Source organism: Centroberyx gerrardi, chromosome 3, assembly GCF_048128805.1.
Source record: "Centroberyx gerrardi isolate f3 chromosome 3, fCenGer3.hap1.cur.20231027, whole genome shotgun sequence".
Lineage (NCBI taxonomy): Eukaryota > Metazoa > Chordata > Actinopteri > Beryciformes > Berycidae > Centroberyx > Centroberyx gerrardi.
The window spans coordinates 19009321-19030039 of NC_135999.1; the positions used below are offsets into that span (position 1 = coordinate 19009321).

At 42.0% G+C, this 20719-nt stretch overlaps 3 protein-coding genes across 5 annotated transcripts; 1 reads left to right on the forward strand and 2 right to left on the reverse strand.

The window, feature by feature from the left end:
- Nucleotides 1-1898: 1898 nt before the first annotated feature.
- On the reverse strand, nt 1899-13061 carry LOC139924275 (mitochondrial adenyl nucleotide antiporter SLC25A23). 3 transcript variants are annotated; one of them, XR_013507533.1, is made up of 12 exons: nt 12315-13061; nt 10755-10970; nt 8905-9028; nt 8662-8749; nt 7099-7210; nt 5561-5719; nt 5170-5322; nt 4650-4763; nt 4284-4451; nt 4034-4181; nt 2142-3396; nt 1899-2103 (listed from the first exon to the last, which is right to left on the reverse strand). XR_013507533.1 is itself a non-coding variant. In XM_071915285.2 (11 exons), exons 2-11 carry the CDS (start codon nt 10947-10949, stop codon nt 3173-3175), a joined length of 1485 nt encoding a protein of 494 aa, XP_071771386.1. In that variant the 5' UTR covers nt 10950-11004; nt 12315-13061; the 3' UTR covers nt 1899-3172. The 3 variants fall into 3 exon arrangements, 1 of the variants encoding a protein (XP_071771386.1); XR_013507532.1 differs by having other exon boundaries at nt 10755-11004; XM_071915285.2 differs by having other exon boundaries at nt 1899-3396; nt 10755-11004.
- Nucleotides 13062-13836: 775 nt separating this feature from the next.
- On the forward strand, nt 13837-16077 carry LOC139924277 (regulator of G-protein signaling 5). The gene is made up of 5 exons (XM_071915289.2): nt 13837-13970; nt 14111-14179; nt 14283-14335; nt 15257-15420; nt 15529-16077. The coding sequence occupies exons 1-5, from the start codon at nt 13927-13929 to the stop codon at nt 15694-15696; spliced, it is 498 nt and encodes a 165-aa protein (XP_071771390.1). The 5' UTR covers nt 13837-13926; the 3' UTR covers nt 15697-16077.
- Nucleotides 16078-16083: 6 nt separating this feature from the next.
- c3h19orf53 (chromosome 3 C19orf53 homolog) lies at nt 16084-18490 on the reverse strand. The gene is made up of 3 exons (XM_071915290.2): nt 18369-18490; nt 17295-17350; nt 16084-17173 (listed from the first exon to the last, which is right to left on the reverse strand). Exons 1-3 carry the CDS (start codon nt 18457-18459, stop codon nt 17027-17029), a joined length of 294 nt encoding a protein of 97 aa, XP_071771391.1. The 5' UTR covers nt 18460-18490; the 3' UTR covers nt 16084-17026.
- Between the last annotated feature and the right edge of the window lie 2229 nt (nt 18491-20719).

A 20719-nucleotide genomic window follows, 5' to 3' on the forward strand; every position in this document is an offset into this window, starting at 1 on the left:
GCATCTGAGGGACCTTTGATAATAATACTAACTGACACGCCCATCTGTATGTAGCCTTCTTAAAACGAGTTCTTGATTGACAGTTTACGTCCAGCCATTCACAGTTTAGGCGCTATTTTACAGAGGAATCATGTTTTGAGGATCCTTGAGGGGGAAGAACCAAAGCTCAACTCAACAAAAACATTACACATTTCAAGGTTCAAGGTTGGCACAATGAAGACAGAAAATATATATCAACATACAAAAATCTAAAATAACCTACTATAACACTAAAAATGCTTAGCAATGACACAGTGGAGACAACCAAGTTTATCAACAACAATAATAAAACACACACATATATATATATATGCTAAGTATATAAATATATACACTGTATACTGTATCATCACGACCCAGGGAAGCAAGTAGCCTATTCAAGTCATTCATAAAATATTATCATTGTCATCATCAGGACATCATCATCATATGTATGAATGGATGTTTATTCCTGTTTGTCTTAACTTTAACTACCTAACCCACAGGCCAAAAGGAGCAGCATTTAATTCAGGGTGAAGAGGATGAGGAGGTCAGACAGACATGACTGAGTTTGCCTTCTTCTCCACCTGCCTCTTCTAGAGATCAAACTGCAAAGCTGGAATCCCATGCTTGCTGGTCACATTGAAGCCTATTTTGGCAAGAGAATGTTTTGATTTGACACCAAGATGACCAAACCAGCAAATAAATCCAAAAGAGAGATACAAAAAAAAAGAAAGATAAAGCTTTGTAAAACATCAAAGTCCTGTCCACTTGAAACTTGGACAATTTTCCATTTGGCCATTAGATACCACATGAAGACAATGGGGGTTTGGTGCATGACCTCGATCATATTCATATTCATCATACTTAATAATGAATTTTAAAGTATCACATCCATCCCCCAATTGCAATAGGTAGGTAAAAAATGTCAGTGTGAGTAAGATCTACATTTTGTGAGGGAGAGTGGGGAATGGCTTGGCTCCTGAACAATATATCTGATATATAAAATAAAAGAAACTTTCAAAGCATTTGGATCTAAGCAATGGCTTAATGCACTTCATTCATGTAATGGCTATTAAAAAATTATTTGCCAACAATAAATAGTTCACAATAGTCCACAGTTGCAGAAACACATGGAAAAGTAATGTCTGGCTCTTCAAAACACACCATCAATCAAAATTAATTGTGCTACTGTAGGGTCTTTAGCCTGCAGGCCCACGGTCCTGTGCATTTATTAACTCTGACACATTTTGGGAGTTAAATTTGTTTAATTTAGGCTACTGTATCAAAGAAACTCCATAGGGAGTCATATTTCATCATATTCATTCATTCTGGGTTACTGGTGACTATATTCTATGTAGAAACTTCTGATTAATCATATTTGTTATTGATTATTTCTGCATCTCAGGTGCCCCTTTTTCCATTCATTATGGTTGCACTGGCTTGGAAAAATCCTTGCCAAGAGGCATCCTTATCTGCATGTTCTGGAAAGATAAGATAAGATAGCACTTTATTGATCCAGGAAATTCAGGAAAGTAGATTTATTATTCCACTAAAGTAATATGATGTTGAGTTAACCCTATGGAAGGGACAAATCCTGTTTGATTTATGTTCTTAGCTAAAGCTGCCCACATAGCTGCCACTACACAACCTCCATGAGGGCAAAAGCACAAAAGGCAACAGGGCTGAGAAGTGTCACTTCTTGCTAAGCTGTGGCGGTCAATCAATGCTCTCATAGAGACCAAGAGTTAATATGAATGTAATGTTTTCTTTAGGCTATCTAGCCTACAGTCACCTCAATTAGCTGATACTTCTCTATATTATGTAAAGTTAATTAGGCATAAAATAAGCTACAAGAAAAACATAAATACTTCATGGCATTATTTTAATTCAAGGCACCACCATGCATGCATTAATTTATGTATTCCATAATAAATATTACCAGATTTAAATTATGGTCAAATATTATGATCAAATAAAATTGTTCATTGGCATCAGGGAATTCATAATATAGACACAATTAAAGTTCAAACATAGTTTTAAACATGTATGTTGTGCACTCATATGAAAAGGTTATGTGGCCTTCTCAAATGTAACCTTATGCAGAACACAGACACACACACACACACACACACACACACATACATACATACACATACACATCTTTCACTGTGTGTAGAAACACTCTTTGTAGAATCAGAAGAATCAGAAATAAACACGCTGCAAGAGAGGTTTCAATTATTCCTCCAAGCATACAGTAGTTTCCCCAACACCAGAGGGCTCAATCAGATAGCCTTGACCATTTCACTCCTGTAAAATCTTAAGTCCTTTGGTGCTTTTTGCAGTAGCCTAGTAATCCTTTCAGGAGAGAGAAGCTGACCGCCTCTATTCCTCATCCTCTTTCACCATTTCAGCTGTGTCCATGAGATCCTTTGAGAGCTGAGATCAGCAATTGTCTGTTGTTCGTAGGCATGATTGTTTGTAACATTTGTTAAAGGCATGTCGCTTAAAGGACTTCCTGATTCTATAATTCCATTGGAGACCAGAGGAGTGGAGCTGCTGCAGGATTCCTTCATTCTGAGATGAAGAAATTGAGATGGGACCGCCTCCTGTCAATCCAAAGCATTCTCTATGCGCGACCTAATGATGCATGGGAGAAAAAGTCATGTTGTAATTTCTTCTTGTGGATTGTTCAGTGTTGTAGGAATGTAACATGGTTTCCAAATCTGGTCACACGCAGCACCTTTTATCTGTTGGTTCTCAAGCAAGTTCAAGCAAGTCCATAAGCGCAGAAGCAGGGGAGCTAGTTGGTTAGCTTTCACATAAATGAACTGTTGGCATGCTTTACATGCAGTATATCACAGGTAACACTCATCATAGCAGCTGCCAGTTCAGGTGAGGTTTTCCAAACGTCAAGCTTCCACACCAGATTATACACCACTTGGATCCTATGGCGACGATAAAGGATCTGTTGTTCCATGGTTTCTTTTCTTTCCTATCCTCCCTACATCCTGCAAACTCAGGATTTATGTTCATAGGAGTTGCGTATTCAGTCATGGCCATGGTCCAAATCCAAGACCTCATGCATTCCCAACAGATTTGTATGTGCTTGTAGATGCAAGTCCCCACACCACACCACTCCAATCCCATACCCCTATCTATCCTTTTTTTCTTTCCCTGTCCCTCCCTTCCTGTCCTCGACTCCCACCCCCAGGACCTTCCTTGTGTATTCGTAGACGACGTAGGACATGCTGACAGCAGGGATGACTTTCAGCATGTTGGGGACGATTCCCCGGTAAAGTCCAGTCACGCCCTCCTGCGTCACAATGTTCTGAAACATGCGCATCATGGACAACTGCGGGCCACCCTTCACTGAGGCTGAGGGGAGAGAGAGGGATCAGCTCCACCAACACATTCGTCTCTCACTTGTACATGAAGTTCATTTTACAGTCTGCAAAAGCAACACGGCCTAACATCATGACAGGCTGACAAAATGCAAAGGCAATGTTTACATTTGGTTCACCAAAAGTCTGCGGTTTACAAGGATTGTAATCTGTTTCTGGACTGATGGCATGTCATTTTTTCTTTGTTTTTTCTGCTTCTTTGTACATATTGATACTTTCTATGAGCATACATATTGTGTGTTCGTGTGCTATTATATATAGAAAAACAAATTTCCTACTTGGAAATTTCACATGAACGGCCTCTAAAGTCGGATGATTAAGTTGGAAACAGAAAATTTTGCTACCCGAGTTATAATACAATGATGACCTTTTACCTTCTCAACAAGGCGAAAAAATCTATTTTTTGTCAGTCAACAGTAAGAAAACACATAGATGCTCCTTTATTGCAAGTTTGTAGCTAGCCAGAATAACTCAACAATTGTTTGAATGATGTCTTCTGGGTTTGATTTTCTGACAAAATAGCACATGAATGCAACGCTGTTTAGCAGCCGACTTGGACGTCCCAGATGTTGGACTTTCCCACCAGCACATGAACGCACAGATATTCTCACCTTGTGCCTGCATGCGGGTGCGGATCAGCGCCAGTGGGTAACTGGCCAGCTGTCCACAGGTGCTGGAGATGGTGCCGCAGCCCACCAGCACCAGGACTCCTGGGTCAGCTAGACCTCTGTTCCTGTGCAGCCAGGCATTCTTCAGAGTCTGGAGCACAGAGGGAGCGAGAAGGAGTCAACAGTCTGGAGGTGTGTGCTGTATGAGTTGTGTGTGTGTGTGTGTTTGCGTGTGTGTGTGTGTCCCTCTGACCTCGTAGACAGCCAGGTCGATGCCAGCATAAGGGATGATGCCCAGCATGTTGGGTATGTAGCCCTTGTAGAAGGCCGTGACACCTTCCCTCTGTAGGATCTGCTTGGCACAGTCTGCTATTCCAGAGTACTGGCCCGTCTTCCTTAAGGTGAGACGGGTCTTCAGCACCTTGGAGGAAGAGGAGGAGGAGGAGGAGAGATCAAAAGGAAACAGGGGGGTGAAGAAGAGGGATTGGAAGACGGAGAGAAAGGGAGGAGAAGAAACAGAAAAGAGTTCAGTCCAGTCCAAACCAGAAAGAGCATTTTCTTTACGCTGTCGATGTGTGTGTGTGTGTGTGTGTGTATGTGTGCGTTACCCTGGTATTACCTCCATCGGATAGATGGCTGTCTGAGCTGTGGCTCCAGCCAATGAGCCGGCAACAAACCTCTCATGAATCTTCAGACTTCCTGTCTCTTTACTGCCACGCATCACATGCTTGATCTACACAGAGTTATGGAGCAATGGAAAAAACATAAAGTAAAAATATTTTGACAACTTTGGAAACATTTTCATTTTAAAAGCAAATGTGAGAGATGCATTTACAAAAATGGGTTATTGCAGAAAGGCAGAGACAGTTATATGATGACAGAAGGATGACAAATGATAATACTGACTGGTGGAACTGATGGGAAAGAAAGGGAGGGGTGGGCTGAAAAGTCGACAGGGGGAATAGATGAGAGGAGGGTAGAAAACAGTGAGCCCACAAGAAAAAATGATGATGTGCAAATGACAATATCAAAAAAATTGGAGAGAGAGAGGGAGCATGAGAGAGAGAGTGAGAGAAAGATTGAGGTAGTGATCAAGATGAGCAGAGGGGGATAAAGGAAAAGTCTCCAGTCTACTCCACCTTTTCATAAGCTGTGAACTTGATAGCAGTCTCCGGGGCAATTTTAAGAACATTGATTGCGTTGCCTCTCCACAGTGAGCCCAGCCCCCCCTCTTTCAACATGGACTGAAAACCGCTCAACACGTTCCCTTTAACAAAGGTGGAGCCGTGTACCTGGGAGAGCAGAGGGACAGAAGTTCATATCAAATGGATCCGGGACTTTGTGTAAAGCAGTACTTCTAAAAGTCTCCAGGGGCTGAAGGTTGGTCAAGGCTCTCTTAAAGCTCTCTTTGTCATAGATCAAAAATGAGTTAGAAAACGTTCAGATATAAACATTGATTGGTGAATGATCCTTTGTTTGTGTGTGGTTCAGGCTGATTTGAGAGCTGAGATCCAGTTGTCCCCGACTGACCTGGAGGAAGACTTTGAGGCGGTCCAAGGGAGCAGTTCCAGTTCGGGATACAGACCCAGCCATGGCCCCTGCCATCAGCTGCCGCCACACAAAGCCAGACTTCTTCTCCTGGTCTGAAAACTCATCCGGGACTGTCAGCTGCTCACCTATGTCCAACATCTAATGGAGCCATGGAGGGAGGGGTGAGAAGAATGAGGATGATAAGGAGAGGATGAGGAAAGAAGTTTGGGTCCATCAGTCAGAGGTGAGACACTTCCCTCTCTACCTGTGCACTATCACACTTCATCATGGTTTACAGCACTTGAGAAAATCACAAGTTGTGTCTGTTCTTTATTGAGCAGTATGTGATCAAATTAAGTAAAATTTCTATTATTGTTTTTTTTTTGTTTTTTTTTTAAAGGTGAGTGGGCAGTGGACTCCTTTCGTGTTTCGATTGTTTATTGAAAGTGGGAAGGTAGAAAAGGAGTCAGAGTAGAGGAGACACAGGTGAGAAAGATTAAGGCCACATCCACACTAATACGTTTTCGTTTTAAAATGGCGTTTTAAAACGAAAACGATCTCCGTCCACACAAGCGTTTCAGAAATTATCTCCGTCCACGCCTGAAAACGCATATCACATGACCATTCACGTACGCTGGGCATGCGCGTGCCGGTGTAAACAGGAAGCAGATTGTCTACTCTGCGGTTGGTTGCTTAGTTGCAGAAAATACTACAGAGGAAGAACAGCAATGGCGAAAAGTACGACCAGAGATTTCTTTTCTTGGACCGACGACGAGGTGGAACTGTTACTGAAAGTAACACACAAGTATAAGGCGGTCAAGGCGGACGACGTGACTGATAAGACCCAATCAGGAAGCGAACGTGGGTGTCTGTGTCATCGTTTTCAAAAGTCTCCGTTTCCGCCCGTCCAGATTAAAATGCAATCCCAGAGTTTTCAAACTAAAACGGGGTCAGCAGCATTTTCAAAAGTCTCTGTTTCAGGGGTCCGAAAACGTAGTGTGGAGTAGTGTGGACGCTAGGCATAAACGTAGCAAAAGTTATGCGTTTTAAAACGAAAACGTATTAGTGTGGATGTGGCCTAAATCCTAGGTCATTGGCTCCAGAGGCAGGTCACACTCCACTATCTCTCTTTAACCATGACTCTTGACTACTTAAAGGCAAATTTTCCACACAGTTCCCACAATCCTCTTTGTGTATTCAGCAAAAATTACCTCATCGCCATGAATGCGTTGTGGGACTGCACCAAATTTGTACTTGTTTGGCAAGCATCACTTAACAGATGTTTGTGAGAAGTGCTTGGCTGCAGCTCAATGCTCTGAGCACTAAAACATGCTAAACTCTCAGCACTGTCAGAAACATGCAATGTGTCTTTACCATAGAAAATAATGACAAAAAGAAGCCTGCATGATAAAAGACAGGACCTACGCCTTTGTGTTCCTCTACATGGAAAAGTAAAAAAGTTTCCTTGTTCAAAGAGTGTGTGTGTGTGTGTGTGTGTGTGTGTGTGTGTGTGTGTGTGTGTGTGTGTGTGACCTCACCATGGAGCGTTTCCAGTGGCGTGCCACATCCTCCATGTTATAGAGAGGGTTAAACAGGAAGTGGTCTCGCCACTCATTCCAGTCAATGGTCATGGTGCCGTCCTTGTCCATACTGGGTGACACACACACACACACACACACACACACACACACACACACAAGTTTTAAAATCCAGAGTAGAAAGTTGAGTCATTAAGGTAGACACAAAGTTTGAGATGTTAGGAACAATTATTAGTTCACATGTGAACTAATCACTGGCTAGGAGTCCCTTAATGCCTTAGCAGTGTATCAGTGTGTGAGAAGTTGCTTCATGGTGATTTACGTCATGATTTTACCTGAGACTAGAATTGGCGCTAACAGAGTTTTAAAACACAAATGTTAAAAGTGCAGCACCTACTCTAGCAATTGGGCAGAAACGGAGCCCTAAAGGAGGAGTCCAGGAAGCACAGTAAGCACTTAGACACAGAGATATTGCAAGTGTAGGAGGGTCGTGAAAGACTTTGCGCAACAAAACCAGCATGGAACAAAACAAGAACATTAAAAAGAGGAAGCTGGTGATGGAGCAACTCCATCGCCTGGAGAAAGTGCCACGGTGTGCCAAAGGAGCTTCTGCAGCTGAGCAGGGAAATGGATGAACTGGGAAAGGGTAATAAGGAAGAAGATTAGTTGGAAAGAACTTGGAGGCTTCTAGGATTAGATTAATTATCAGAGCAACCATGATGTGCAGCCATCACCCCAAAACCTCAACCACTGGCTCCCCACATGGCCTCTGTATTCAGAAACGATAACACTTAGATCATGTCTGGATGCAAAGTTAATTTTGCCCCAAGGATGATATTTACATAGCTATCTAAACTCTTTGAATATGAAAATATTTGGGTTGGACAAAGGTGATTAACTCCCATTTGCTACCACTAGTCGATGCACACAGAAGAAACCAATCTGACGAGGCGGCCGCAGCTCTACACAAATTCATCGCCTACAGCAGGGCTTTATATGATGGATGTGATTAATGTTGTGTGTTATATGTTTTTATTGTGTTGTTTTTCTATGATCATTTTAACTTCTGTAAAGTGTCTTTGAGTACCCTGAAAAGCGCTCTATAAAGTAAATGTATTATTATTATTATTAGCGTCTCAGCTGTTGGTATTAATTGTGTTACATGATAAAGCTTACTGTTTGCTGATAGAAATTTGCTTCCTGAACCATAAGCCATCCCTTTAGCCTATGATTATTGGTTTACATTTATTTCTGAACTACTGAGCAGGCTTGTTTCAGGCCAGGAGGGTGAGAGTCCCATGAGCCTATTGATGCTGAGGCCAATAGCAAGGTGGGAAGTTATTGGCCTTCATGTTGTAAACTAGCATCTGAGCTGGGAGTGCTCACTTGATAATGTGAATGACAAACCCGCTCTCATCCATCTCTCTTTCCTCTAACATCCAAGCTAGGTTTCTACATACTGTGGATGGTCAGCCAAACAGCACAAGGGACAGTTACATCAGATCCTCATGTGTGTGTAACATGAGACATGAGATATGAGACATCAAAACACTGATAACACACCTTTGCAATATCCTGGTGGCGTCCTCTAGACTGACGTCCACACCGACAGTGTGTAGAGAGTGCTGGATCTCCGACGCATCTATCTCACCTGCAAATATTCACCATTCACACACAGTAAGACAGAGGAAAAGACAGAAAAAAAGAGTATTGTTAAATGGGTTAGAAATGTTCAAAGTCTCTCAATGTATCAAGTTTCAAAGTGCCATCACCTATATCAGGTGTGTTTTGTGGGCTGCTACACACCGTCATTGTTCCTGTCCAGACTGCGGAACATGAGTCTGAGCTGTTTTTCATGGGCACGAAGATACTGGGTGAACTCCTCAAAGTCCAGCTCCCCATCCTTGTTGGTGTCACCTGCCTTCACTATCTGCAGGGAGAGGAGGCACAGGTAGAAGGGTGAGAGAGAGGGACAGAGAGAGAGAGAGAGAGAGAGAGAGAGAGAGAGAGAGAGAGAGACTGGGGGTGTGGGGGATGGTTTTGGGAGTGCCAAAAAAAAGGGGGGCAGGGGTCCCCATTTGTTGCAATCCAGGATCAGACTGATCTTGCTGATTTTGAGTCAGTATAAAAAGAAAATCAGATGGGATCATTCTGATCCAGATGCCAGAACATTACAGAATCCAGATTTACCCGTTTAAACAAAACTCTATCTTGCCATCTGTTGGTCAAGTAATGTTACAACATGTTATTTAGCCAAAAAGACATGAGCAACCTAAATGAATACGTATAAAATACAGCTTGTATGTTACATTTATGCACTTATCTGCACAACAATGCATTAGAATTCAAAGACAAACTAAAAACAAAAAAATCAAAACACAACCGATTTAACCCATTTCTCTTCAAACTGTTTTCATCAAGGATCTTTTTAAAAATAAAGGTTGACTTGAACGTCTCTCATTGGTAAATCCTACTGCAATGGTGGCAGTTGGTGTGAGACTGAAGGTTTGAAGGTTTTGTTCATTTAATGAAATGTAAACATTAAGTACTATTTTTATTTTATTTTCAAGATGTATAGGCCGTATTTTTACCACATGCTCAACAGTTACATCACAATTTCTTGGTTATACAAATGTGGCAGAGATCCAGAAAAAGATCTGAAATAAGGATTACAATACAGGCAGAACCAATAAGAAACAGCACAAAATGTCGACAATTTGGACAATGATCCATACAAGTAAGGATATGAAGCGTTGGATAGTGTATGACTGAGTGACGGGGAGGGAAAGGTTAGCTTTCTCATCTTACAAAGTCCCGTCCCTCATACTAAAATAGACAACATGCTGCCCTGTGCATGTGTGCACACAAATACACAGACGCTAGACAGAGGGAGAGAAAGGGAGAGTGTGTGTGTGAGGGAGTGAGAGAGTGATAAGGAGAAAGAGCGAGAGAGAGCCTGCTGCATGACTCACACTCTTCTTGCCAATACAAACAGTCTTGGACAGACAGGGAGGAGGGAGAGAGACTGTGTGTATTCATAATAAAGTTATGCTGTTGATGTTCTCAGGTGCTGCTATTGTACCAACAGCAGGACTTCTGATTGGGAAAATCAAGGATGTTCCAAATAATGGAAAACAGAAAGGATCTAACAGTGCAGAGTGACCATAAAGCACGAACAATTAACAGGCAATGAATATGCAATGACTATCAGTTAACAAGCAGTGAGTTTTCCTTGAACAACCTTATGTTTAGCTACGTTGATTACATTTAAGTCAACAAGCCATTCCATTGGATGCACAAATAGTGGCACTGCAATTAGTTAGCTGCATTTGAACGGTCACTTTTCTGTCTCAGGAGAAGAGAGGAGAGGAGAGGAGAGGAGAGGAGAGGAGAGGAGAGGAGAGGAGAGGAGGGGAGAGGAGATGAGAAGAGATGAGGAGAAGAGGAGAGGAGAGAGAAGAAGAGAAGAGAAACTGGAGGAGAGGGGAGGAGATATAGGTCCTCACTTCAGCAGACTAGAGGGAAATCTCTGTGAACCCTCTCTCTCACACACACACACACACACAAACACACACACACACACACTCTCACACATGACAGATAACCCCCTCCCTTGCGGTGGGAGGCAGCAGGGAGGAGTGATATAAAGCTCTTACCCTCTCCACTGAGCCCCTGGAAAGCCCTCGGGCCGCCAGTCCCGCCCGCAACTCAAAGATGTCGATGCGTCCGTCCTTGTTGAGGTCCAGCTGATTGAACAGCTTGGCCCACCTCTCCTCCCTCCCCTGGTCCGGACCCGAGCCCCCGCTGTCCTGGCTGGGCGCCCGGGGCACCCGAGCCCCTTGGGGTCCCATACCTGGTGCCGGTTAGGTCAGCTGCTGGGATGCAGAGGCGTCAATTCACCAAAGCCTATCAGAGAATGGCAAAGTCCCTGCAGCTGATATTCAAGGTTTCCAAACTCATCTGGACATCAAATTCAAGGCCTTTTCAATGACCTTCAAGGTTTTGGTCAAAATTAGACATAATTAGCCTCATTTTTTTTACTCATGATCTCACAAAATTAAAAAATTGAAAAATTAAATTGGTGAAATCATTCATTTTAAAACTGCTATCAACACAAACATCCATCATAGGGTTTTCCTCAGGACATTAGGATGGAGAGAGGCTCCGAGAGCTGAGGCATATTGATGAATTTGGATAAAAAAAATTAAATACTTTTCAGGGCCATTCACTCATTTTCAAAAACCTTCAATGCTTTATTTTATTTTTTTCTCAAATCCACAAACTATGAAGAATTTTCAAGGCCCGTGGGAGCGCTGAATATCATTTGGCACCAAATCTTCAAAACCCACTAAATTTCTGAGGACATGTGGAGCAGTAACTGACATTATTATGAGGGCAACCCTTTACATTACAGGCCATTAATTACATAGTAATGACTGGAAATAATAATAGTAATATCCAAGTAAAAGTAATAACTTGTTCTAGCATTAAAATGACTGGTAACTACAGAGTAATATAGAAGTAGTAGAAGTAAAAAAAGGTGTTTTGTTTTTTTTACCAGACTAGGCCTGTTCTGGGCGTTCTGTTGTTTTCTGTTGTTATTTGTGTAGTTGGTATGGAGTATGTTTGTATGTGAATAATACTGTACATAGTCAGTAGTGTCTTTTCTAAAATATATATTATTGTATGCACTCTACATTATAAGCAAATGAAAACCTAATGAAAAAACATTGTTTCTGCATAGGTGTAGTCACTTTCTATAATGAATGTCCCCCCCCTGTGGAAGATAAGTCAGTGCAGACAGTGTGTGTCTTCCCTTTTCAACTAGTTTATCCTTCGCCTCAAGCACCTTTCAAAAGTGTGTGACAGTGCCACTTATCTAATACAATTACTGTTAAAAGCACCTTTTTTTATTTGTAATTACCACTCATTCTAATGCTAAAACTACTTATTACATCTAGTTTACTTGCTTATCACTTAGTTATTTCTGGTAATTACTGGGTAATTAATGGTCTGTAATTTAAAGGGTTACCATGTGGCCAGTGTGATAGATCATTGGACCTGTCACCAAACTCATTTGCACATACTAGAGTAACCTGAATGCTCCCCTGATGTTTAGCCCATTTACTAGACAGGGCTTCCAAATAGGCTAAATGTCTGAGCGGGTTTACTCTCCATTATAATAACAAAAACTGCAAGATGAAATTGTGACTCACTTAATGCAGCGCCACATCTTGGCATACCGAGTCGATACGGTCCATGGTGGGCTGCAGGGCGGATTTAGGGCTGGAGAGGAATCCGGGTCGGGTGTCCAGTAGGCTGGATCTGGATCTGGATCAGTCAGGAAACCGGATTTGACACCGGACAGCCGTGAGTCCGCTCCCACCGGGTTCAGGCTCGGTGTTTACAATTCAAATCAACATGCTCGTGCGTGTCGTAACTTTTTACTTCGACGTTTCTTGAGGAACCAGGAAGCGAGGAAAGGCGAGTCCCCTCCTCAGCCCTGTTGCCCGAGCTGAACCGGACCTTTCGCGGGTGTAAATGCCGACCGACCGTCCGTCAGTAACGTGAATCCGGTGTCAGGTTCATGTATGCAGCGCTATACTCTCTGCGACCGGCGGTACCATATGCGCTTCCATCCGCAGACCGAGCCAAAGGGAGAAATCATTAGGCGACAAATGACCGATCAATACTCTGTACATGTGTGTGACATTGCGCCAGCTGTTCGCGTGAGCCACTTATAAATAAATACGGATTGATAATCTGGTTCTGCAAGATAATCTGGAGGCATATTATGCAGCGTGTCCTTGTTTCTTCCTCGTGTCCTCCTACACCTTCTCTGTTTCCTTCTTCATACCAACAGCCTGCTGGTCTGGAAAGTCGCACTGAAGAGTGGGATTTTGAGTCTGCGCCTTGCATCGTGGCTGTGTTTACTGACTACAGATTGAAAAGCATGGTTTTATTAGACAGATTGGCCCGGTAAAGCACTTTAATTAATGCCTAATCAATTGAAACGGAGCGGATGGGAGTCACCTTTGGATCTCCCTACTCAAGCCTCCTATAAATCACACTGGACAATTTCAGCATGTAAACTATATCTTCAGTAAACACACACACACACACACACACACACACACACATACACACAAACACACATTCCCTATCCCCTAACCGTAATCCTAATTTTAACCTAACCCTAAAACAGCCCCTTGAAGAAGTGAGGAAAGGCCAAAATGACCTCATTTCACAAAAATCCATCCTCACTATGAAGGTTTAAATCTCAAATTGGTTCTCACAAATATAGAAGTACAGGAACACACACACACACACACACACACAAACAATTGCACTTCTATCTCTCCCACTCTGAGATGAGTGATGTTGCCTGCCCACCTGCTCCTCACTCATCAAGTCTTTCTCTTCTAGTTATTACTCTACAAGCTCTATTTTTTTTTTACTAATGATCCCTGACAACACACACCTGAAATCCCCTTGGTGTAATTTCCCTATTGTATGCCCTGCCTTGTTTTGTCCCACCTGCGAACAGATGGGACAGCTCAGCACCAGCGGGCCCACATGGCCTGTGAGCACGTACACCAGCCCTCTTACTCAACTGCCCTTTCATCTCCATTCATCTCCCATCATCTCCCATCATCTGTGCACCTGCTGCTGTGTGGGCAGACCGACAGATCAGGTATATAAGAGCAGCACACTGTGGTCTGGGAGGTTGACGAAGCGGGAAAAACACAGAGTAAATACTGTGACCTACTACAGTTAGGTCTGTTCATCCTTCAGTTTTCCCTTTCCAGGTTTTCTACGACTACTTCAATGTGCAAGGGCTTGTCCTCCCTGCCCTCCTCATGCCTGGAGAAGTGAGTATGGAAGTGGGTCATAATAATGTTTTGTATGTGAACAAGTGATTTGCTAATTACAAAGCTAGTAATATGCCACGAATGTTAAAAAGGTGCTGTATGCAGAGCCTGGTGTGATTTTATGTGCCGGTGTATTTTAGGGCAAAGGAGATGCGGGTGAAGTTGAGCCACCTGGCCGAGAAGCAGGACTGGACACACCACAAACACAAGTAGACCTACACAAATCCACATTTCAGATACATATTAAATCCACTCATCTCTTATATTATCACAGCAACACTGGATTCTGACTGTTTCTGTCTCTTCTCTCAGATCTCACGATGAAAAGGTTCTTCAGGACCTGGAGTCTCTGCTCAACAGCAAGAGTAAGACCTCGTTTTCCCTTTCTTTCATCTCTTTCTTTTCTATTTCCCCTGTCATCATCTATTCTAAAAATAAGATGCTATTGGTAGGCATTTTTATTCAAAGTGCCTTCCATGTCCCATGAGTACGTACATTTAGATGGTCCCAGTGGAAAAGAAACACCTAATCTGGGCAGTCCTAGTATGTAACAGGTAGAGTTACATATACAGCTTGTACTATTTATAATGTCTGCACAAGTCTGTGTACTACAACACTAAAGCTTCAGTGTGTCAAACTGTGTCCACTCTCAAAAAGTCTCAGAACTATTTCATGCAACAATAATAATTCAATAGGCTATTACTGTTTTATCATCTTTCAGTAGAATCATATCGTACAGAAATAATTGAGTTATTGTGATACACAGTTCTGTTGTCTAATTAAATAATTACAAAAAGCAAATAATTTAAATCTCTCACAAAATCAAATCTTAAACAAATCAAAGAATATTATTAGAAAATTAAAGTTATATCCTACTTTATATTACCATGCAGTTCATTTTGATGAACATCAATTTGATTATTTAACATGTGATTTTACACGTTCGCAGATATCGTTATATAGGGATATATAGGGAATAATATATAGGGAAACAATTTATTAGGGATTATTATATTAATTTTGTCCACATCGCCCATTCCTGCATGCAGTCCCATCCTACTTAGTGAATCTACCTACATGGTGTGTTGCCCAAAACGCTCTGCTGGACCCTCAACTGCAATAGCAACCTGAACCTACTGCATGCCGTGCTACCTAAATGCACATAGCGATATGTGCATAATGTATAAATGTCTGTATGTAGAGTGGTATGTATTATGTGCCGTCTATTCTCTGCCCACGCACTGAATGTGAGGTTCTGTTGTCCCTGTATCCCCTTTCTCTCCTAGGTGGTCTGCAGGCGTTCCGCTGGTTCCTGCGTTCAGAGTTCAGTGAGGAGAACCTGGAGTTCTGGCTGGCCTGCGAAGACTACAGGGTTTCCCCCTCACGCCTGCAGAGGGCCAAGGCCAGCGGCATCTACAGCCAGTTCATCAACCCCGACGCCCCACAGGAGGTTGGTGCAGGGAGGAGGGGGATGCGAGAGGAACACTGGAGACATAAGGAAGCGTGAGGAACACTCTGTCACCTGGAGCTTTGTTCACATTGTGTTTTTTCCTCTCAGGTGAACTTGGACGCTGAGACCCGCGAGGCTCTGCTGGGTGTGATGGACTCTCCGGCGGCGGACACGTTCAGCAAGGCCCAGCAGAGAATCTACAACCTGATGGCCAAAGACTCGTTCCCTCGCTTCCTGCGCTCCGCTCACTGTGTGGAAACCATCAAGGCTTCGTAGACACACTGGCAGTTACCACCAAATAATAGTTTATCACAGACTTGCATTAGAAGTGCTGATGAATCTGTGTTGCATGACATGTTGATTGTATTTTGTCGTCTTTAACAAGTAGCTTGTTTTATAATTTCTTTTCATATGGTAGGATTGTTCTTGTGTAATGTATACAGGAATGCATGCTCTGTTGTTGTAATTGAGTTGTAGGTAAAGTTGAATATTGTAATTCAGAAAGTGCTACCTGAGACATGATGTAATATATGTGGAAACTCTCATAGGCTCAGAATTATGAAGCTGAATTATAGACGCAACAGAACTATAACAGGAACTCTGAATTGCATAACTTGCAAGTGATATCCACAAAGGAATCAAATAAATACCTCATGAAAGAACTTATGTTTATAGTATTTAATACATAAATACATACACTATTTTGTAAACAGAAGCTTGCTAAAGTTGCACTGGTGTAGCCTGGGTGAAAGGGTTTGTTAACATTAAAACCAAGTAGCTCAAATGGTGTTCAGCCTTATCATTGGCTGGTGTGCTCAGTCACAAAGCCGGTCTGTTGGGCCCGTCCTTGACAGACAGTCACAGCAAAGTGCCGGCCTTGAGACATTTAACACCCGCAGCAAAGGATCATGGGAGTTTTAACACAGTCAATAGAAAAGGGGGAGAAACCTGTACAAACACACCACAGTGTGCATGTACAGTGTTCTGCAGAGATACCCTGATCATGTTGAACTTGCTTTGTGAAACAGGCTACTGATACTCTCTGACATACATACATCGAGTCAAACATCATGTCAAACTAATCTTTCTCTCATCTTTACTCTTATTCATCGTTCTCTGTACAGTGGTGTCAATACAAAACACAGTGATAGAAACCTTTTTTTAAAAAGTATGACCCAAAGCTCATATCAAAATATGCTCTCTTAAGTCCATTCTGTTTTGAATGAGGACCTCTATGAAAGCAAGCAAACAAGTCAGAAACTCCATGTGGTTCCTTTAAGTCCTGTGGTGCCCCCCAGTGGAGGTTTTTGCCATAATTTCATGACCCAATGCTACATATCATTTCCAGAAGATCGTCTCTGTTGCTTTCAGTCTTTCTTTGTAATTTGACAGACTCCTAAAAACAGCATTGAGGCAAGAATGAAGCAGACTAGTTCTATAACTACGCCTGTACCCATCTCAAACATTTGGGAATCAAAAACAAGAGGAGAGCTGACATCTTATTGGAATTATATATGTAGCTCATTAACCCCATTTGAGTTTAGCAGCTTTGTGTTGCAATACCATCAGACTCAGGCCTGGCAGGCATGCCGTCGTGTGTCTGGTCCTATTTGGAGCTGGATCCTGGACGAGGGCCTCCTGGGGCGCTTTTACCTTCGGGCCCCTTGAGCACGCTCAGCCGCTTGTGGAGGGAGGAGCTGGCCCTATGGGTCACCTCCTGCTCAATCTTGTTCCGGATGGCAACCTCCAGACCCTTCAAGGAACAGCAGGGGAAGTCATGTTAATGTTAAGTTATTGATCAAGCTCACTGATGTATTCATTCTTTTCTACCAGAACGAAAACTGCCACTGTCACTTTCTTATAGTTCTTCTTACCTTCTTCAGCTTCTGTTGCTGAACCACCTGAGTCTTTTTGGGCGCGATGACCCTCCCTGTTGAATAGAAATAAACAAGTTGAGTTAAACCCAGAGTCATAATACTAAACTTTCCAATTGCCATTACCAATTGTTTATGTGAACTGAAAGTGAACTGATAAACACAAACTTATAAAGCAAAAGTCTGTTCTAAAACAGATACCATGTCTTTCCTATGATCTTGGGTGGTTTAATATATTTGTGAACATGGAGCCAATTACTAGAGAACAACAAATCTGTGAAATTATCAAGAAATGCCTGAGAAATGCCAAGAGTAATTAATTGAATAAAATGAACAGGATAAAAGGAAACGAAGCTACATCTTGGTTATTTAATACCAGTATTATCCAAATCAGATTGTGCTATGTCTTGCACAGCATACTAATGTTTGGGAACACCTGATTTAGGCTACCTCATCTCTTGTAAAAACACCTTCAAGTGTTACAGGTCATCAGACATGAAAAAAGAGACATATTTACATTACGTTTCTCATTCAAAAACACTACCACCTCATGCATAAACACAGCAGTCAAAACACAGGACTCCCTACCAATGTGAGTTTAAGTTTAAATGAGTTAAAATGAATGTCTAATTTCAATCTCCATAGTGTATCATTTCACAGGATATATTCTGTGATTAATTTTAAACCGGATACTTCTTTGGTTTAGTCGTTGGTTTTATTGCTGATTCAATAACGGTTTAAATATCCTCCCATGCACGCGACGGAAACACTGACAGCCACGCATTTTTAGAGGAGGGGATGTTAATGTTGTTTACGCTTTCCTTGTCATTTCACCTGGACATTTGTTCGTCGCTAAATTTGTCAGGTAACGTTAAACGTTAACAGATTAGTCACATTAGTAACGTACTCTGCAGTTTCCAAACCTTAACGACTCACTCAAGCAGATTGGAACCTTTGCTAATCCCCATTTGAGCCAACATGGCCGCTGCCACACACGTTGTTGCTGCTTGAGTAACAGTTTTCATGCCTTTTTCGCTGAGTAAATGAAAAACCGCTAAGACATTTGATTCGTACCTCCTTTCTTGGGTCCTTTCTGCTTGTTTTGTTGGGGTTTCTTTGAACCCCCGGGACGCTGCGCTTTGAACTTGTGTTTACCTTGAGCCATTTTGCGAGCCTATTGAACCCGGAAACAGACCGCCTATACTACTTCTTCTTCTTCTTCTGCTTCTTCTACGGCGGTTGGCATCCATCGTGAAGGTGCAGTGCCGCCCCTACTGCTCCGGAGTGTGGGTCAGGTATTATCTATACCAACCCTTTTCATATCAAGGACCCCTAATTTAGTCCACATTAGAGCCACGGACCCTCATTTGATGAGATTTTGTTAATTTTTTTCCTAAATATGATTTTGTCCAGAATTCCAAGACTATCTGTATTGTAGGTAGAGAGATAACGGTGAAACTACGACCAAAATAGTCACTCTTCTACATTCTTGTGTTAACTTCTTGTTAATTAAATTATACTTCAATTTAGCAGTTCATCAGTTTGGTGGGGACCCCTAGAACCCCCTCAAGGTCCCCGGACCCCACGTTGAGAACCACTGATCTATAGGCTACCACATACCATGATCTATACCCAATAACAAACATACTATTATTAAGTTTGCTCAATAACTGCTTGAGTGTAAACTCCTTGATACCATGCAGCTTTATTCACTTCCGCCTTCAACACAGCCTTTCATACCTAGAAGATCTAATAATAGACAAACAATAGAGTGCACTGTTTCTTGGTCCTGACAAAGTCTGCTGTGTCCTAGCCTTAACATAGTGATAATGTCTTCCTCTTTGCATGTTGCTGCCCATGCTATTTCCCGTGCTAACCTTGTCTTGTATTTGATATAAATGCCTTCCCTTTGTCTCTGCATCACAGTGATTTTGCCATTTCCACATTGATTTCCTCCACATCACTCCTTTTGCTTCTGCTTTACAGATGTAAATCCACATCTACCACCTCCTCCCTTATGGAGGCTTGCTTTAGCCAGGCCGTCCTCATTTCCCAACATCTCAACATGTGCTGCCCTTTCTTCTTCATTATCTCTTTAACTTTCCAGAGAAGCTGAAGCGTACTGCTGACATCCACCAGTCGAAAAAAAAAAATTTGAATTAGGCCTCATCATTTATACTCGAAGCCGGTGGAAGGTAAAAATAGAACTTTCTCCTCTACCAGTTGGTGCTTATCAAGGCGGCTTGATAAAGTTTTCAAAGAAGAAGAAACCCCTAATTCCCATAACTCACTGTTCACTCTCTATAGTGTATTTACCCCACATTACACCCCACATGAACACACTTTCTCAGGACAGACTGCTGAATTTAATAGCATTGCCTTTTCCCACTCTCTTAGTTCCAGCGTCTTTTGCCATTCTTTTAACAGATCCTATTTTATAATACGGCAACATTCAACTGGACCAAATGACAAGGTAATATCTATATTGTCCTGGTTTAATTTTGTCCACTAATTGGGTTTCCCTTAACCCCAACACACTATCTTCACACTGGCTCGATGGCTCTCTTCCTCTGACGTTCGTGACACTAGAGCCCCCCTCAGGAAAGAAGCAACAGCAGGTAAAGCTGTGGTCCATGGACCCACCAGTGGTCCTTGAGGGGGTTCCAGGGGATCCCCAGCAGAAAGAGGAATAGTTTGATTTCACTTTTATTTGACTACAAGTTATCCCAATGAGAGAATAACAAAGAACTGTTCTGATATATTCTGATTATGTTTCAGTCTCGCCAGTAATCGCCTTGTCATAACTACAGTATAGACAGATAATAAAAGACTTCTTAGATGGGGATCCACTGGACAAAACCTCTAACAAACAGGGGTCTGGGGTTGAAAACATCTCAACTGAAAAACACTGACTAACAAAGCATGACTAACTGCTGTTTAAGTCAAAATAGTGTATTTGGTCAGATTTGATATAGTGAGTATTTTATATGATATGGTATGTAAAGCCCTTTGAGACATGCTTGTGATAAAGGGATATATGAATAAAATTGACTCGATCCAGTCTGGTAAATTGAGGCATAGAAGTTCCCAAGAATCCAACGAATAGATCAATTAAGACTGTGTGTGTGTATGAAGGAGACACAGGTAACTCATGCCATGGTGTTTTTATTCCCTCTTCTTTATTGTATTGATGTGAAAGAGAAATCTCTTAATTTATGACTGCACTTTACAGCATTATATTCATATACATATATATAAAAAAAATCCAGTTTTGAACTATTTCCACATGTTACAAAACTAAACCCAGATCAAGTGATTATCAATAAGAACAATAACATACTTGCACTTAAAGAGGCCGTCCGAACAACACTCCTTCCATGGTAACCACTGGCCACACTAATAATCATTGGATAATACACAAGCAG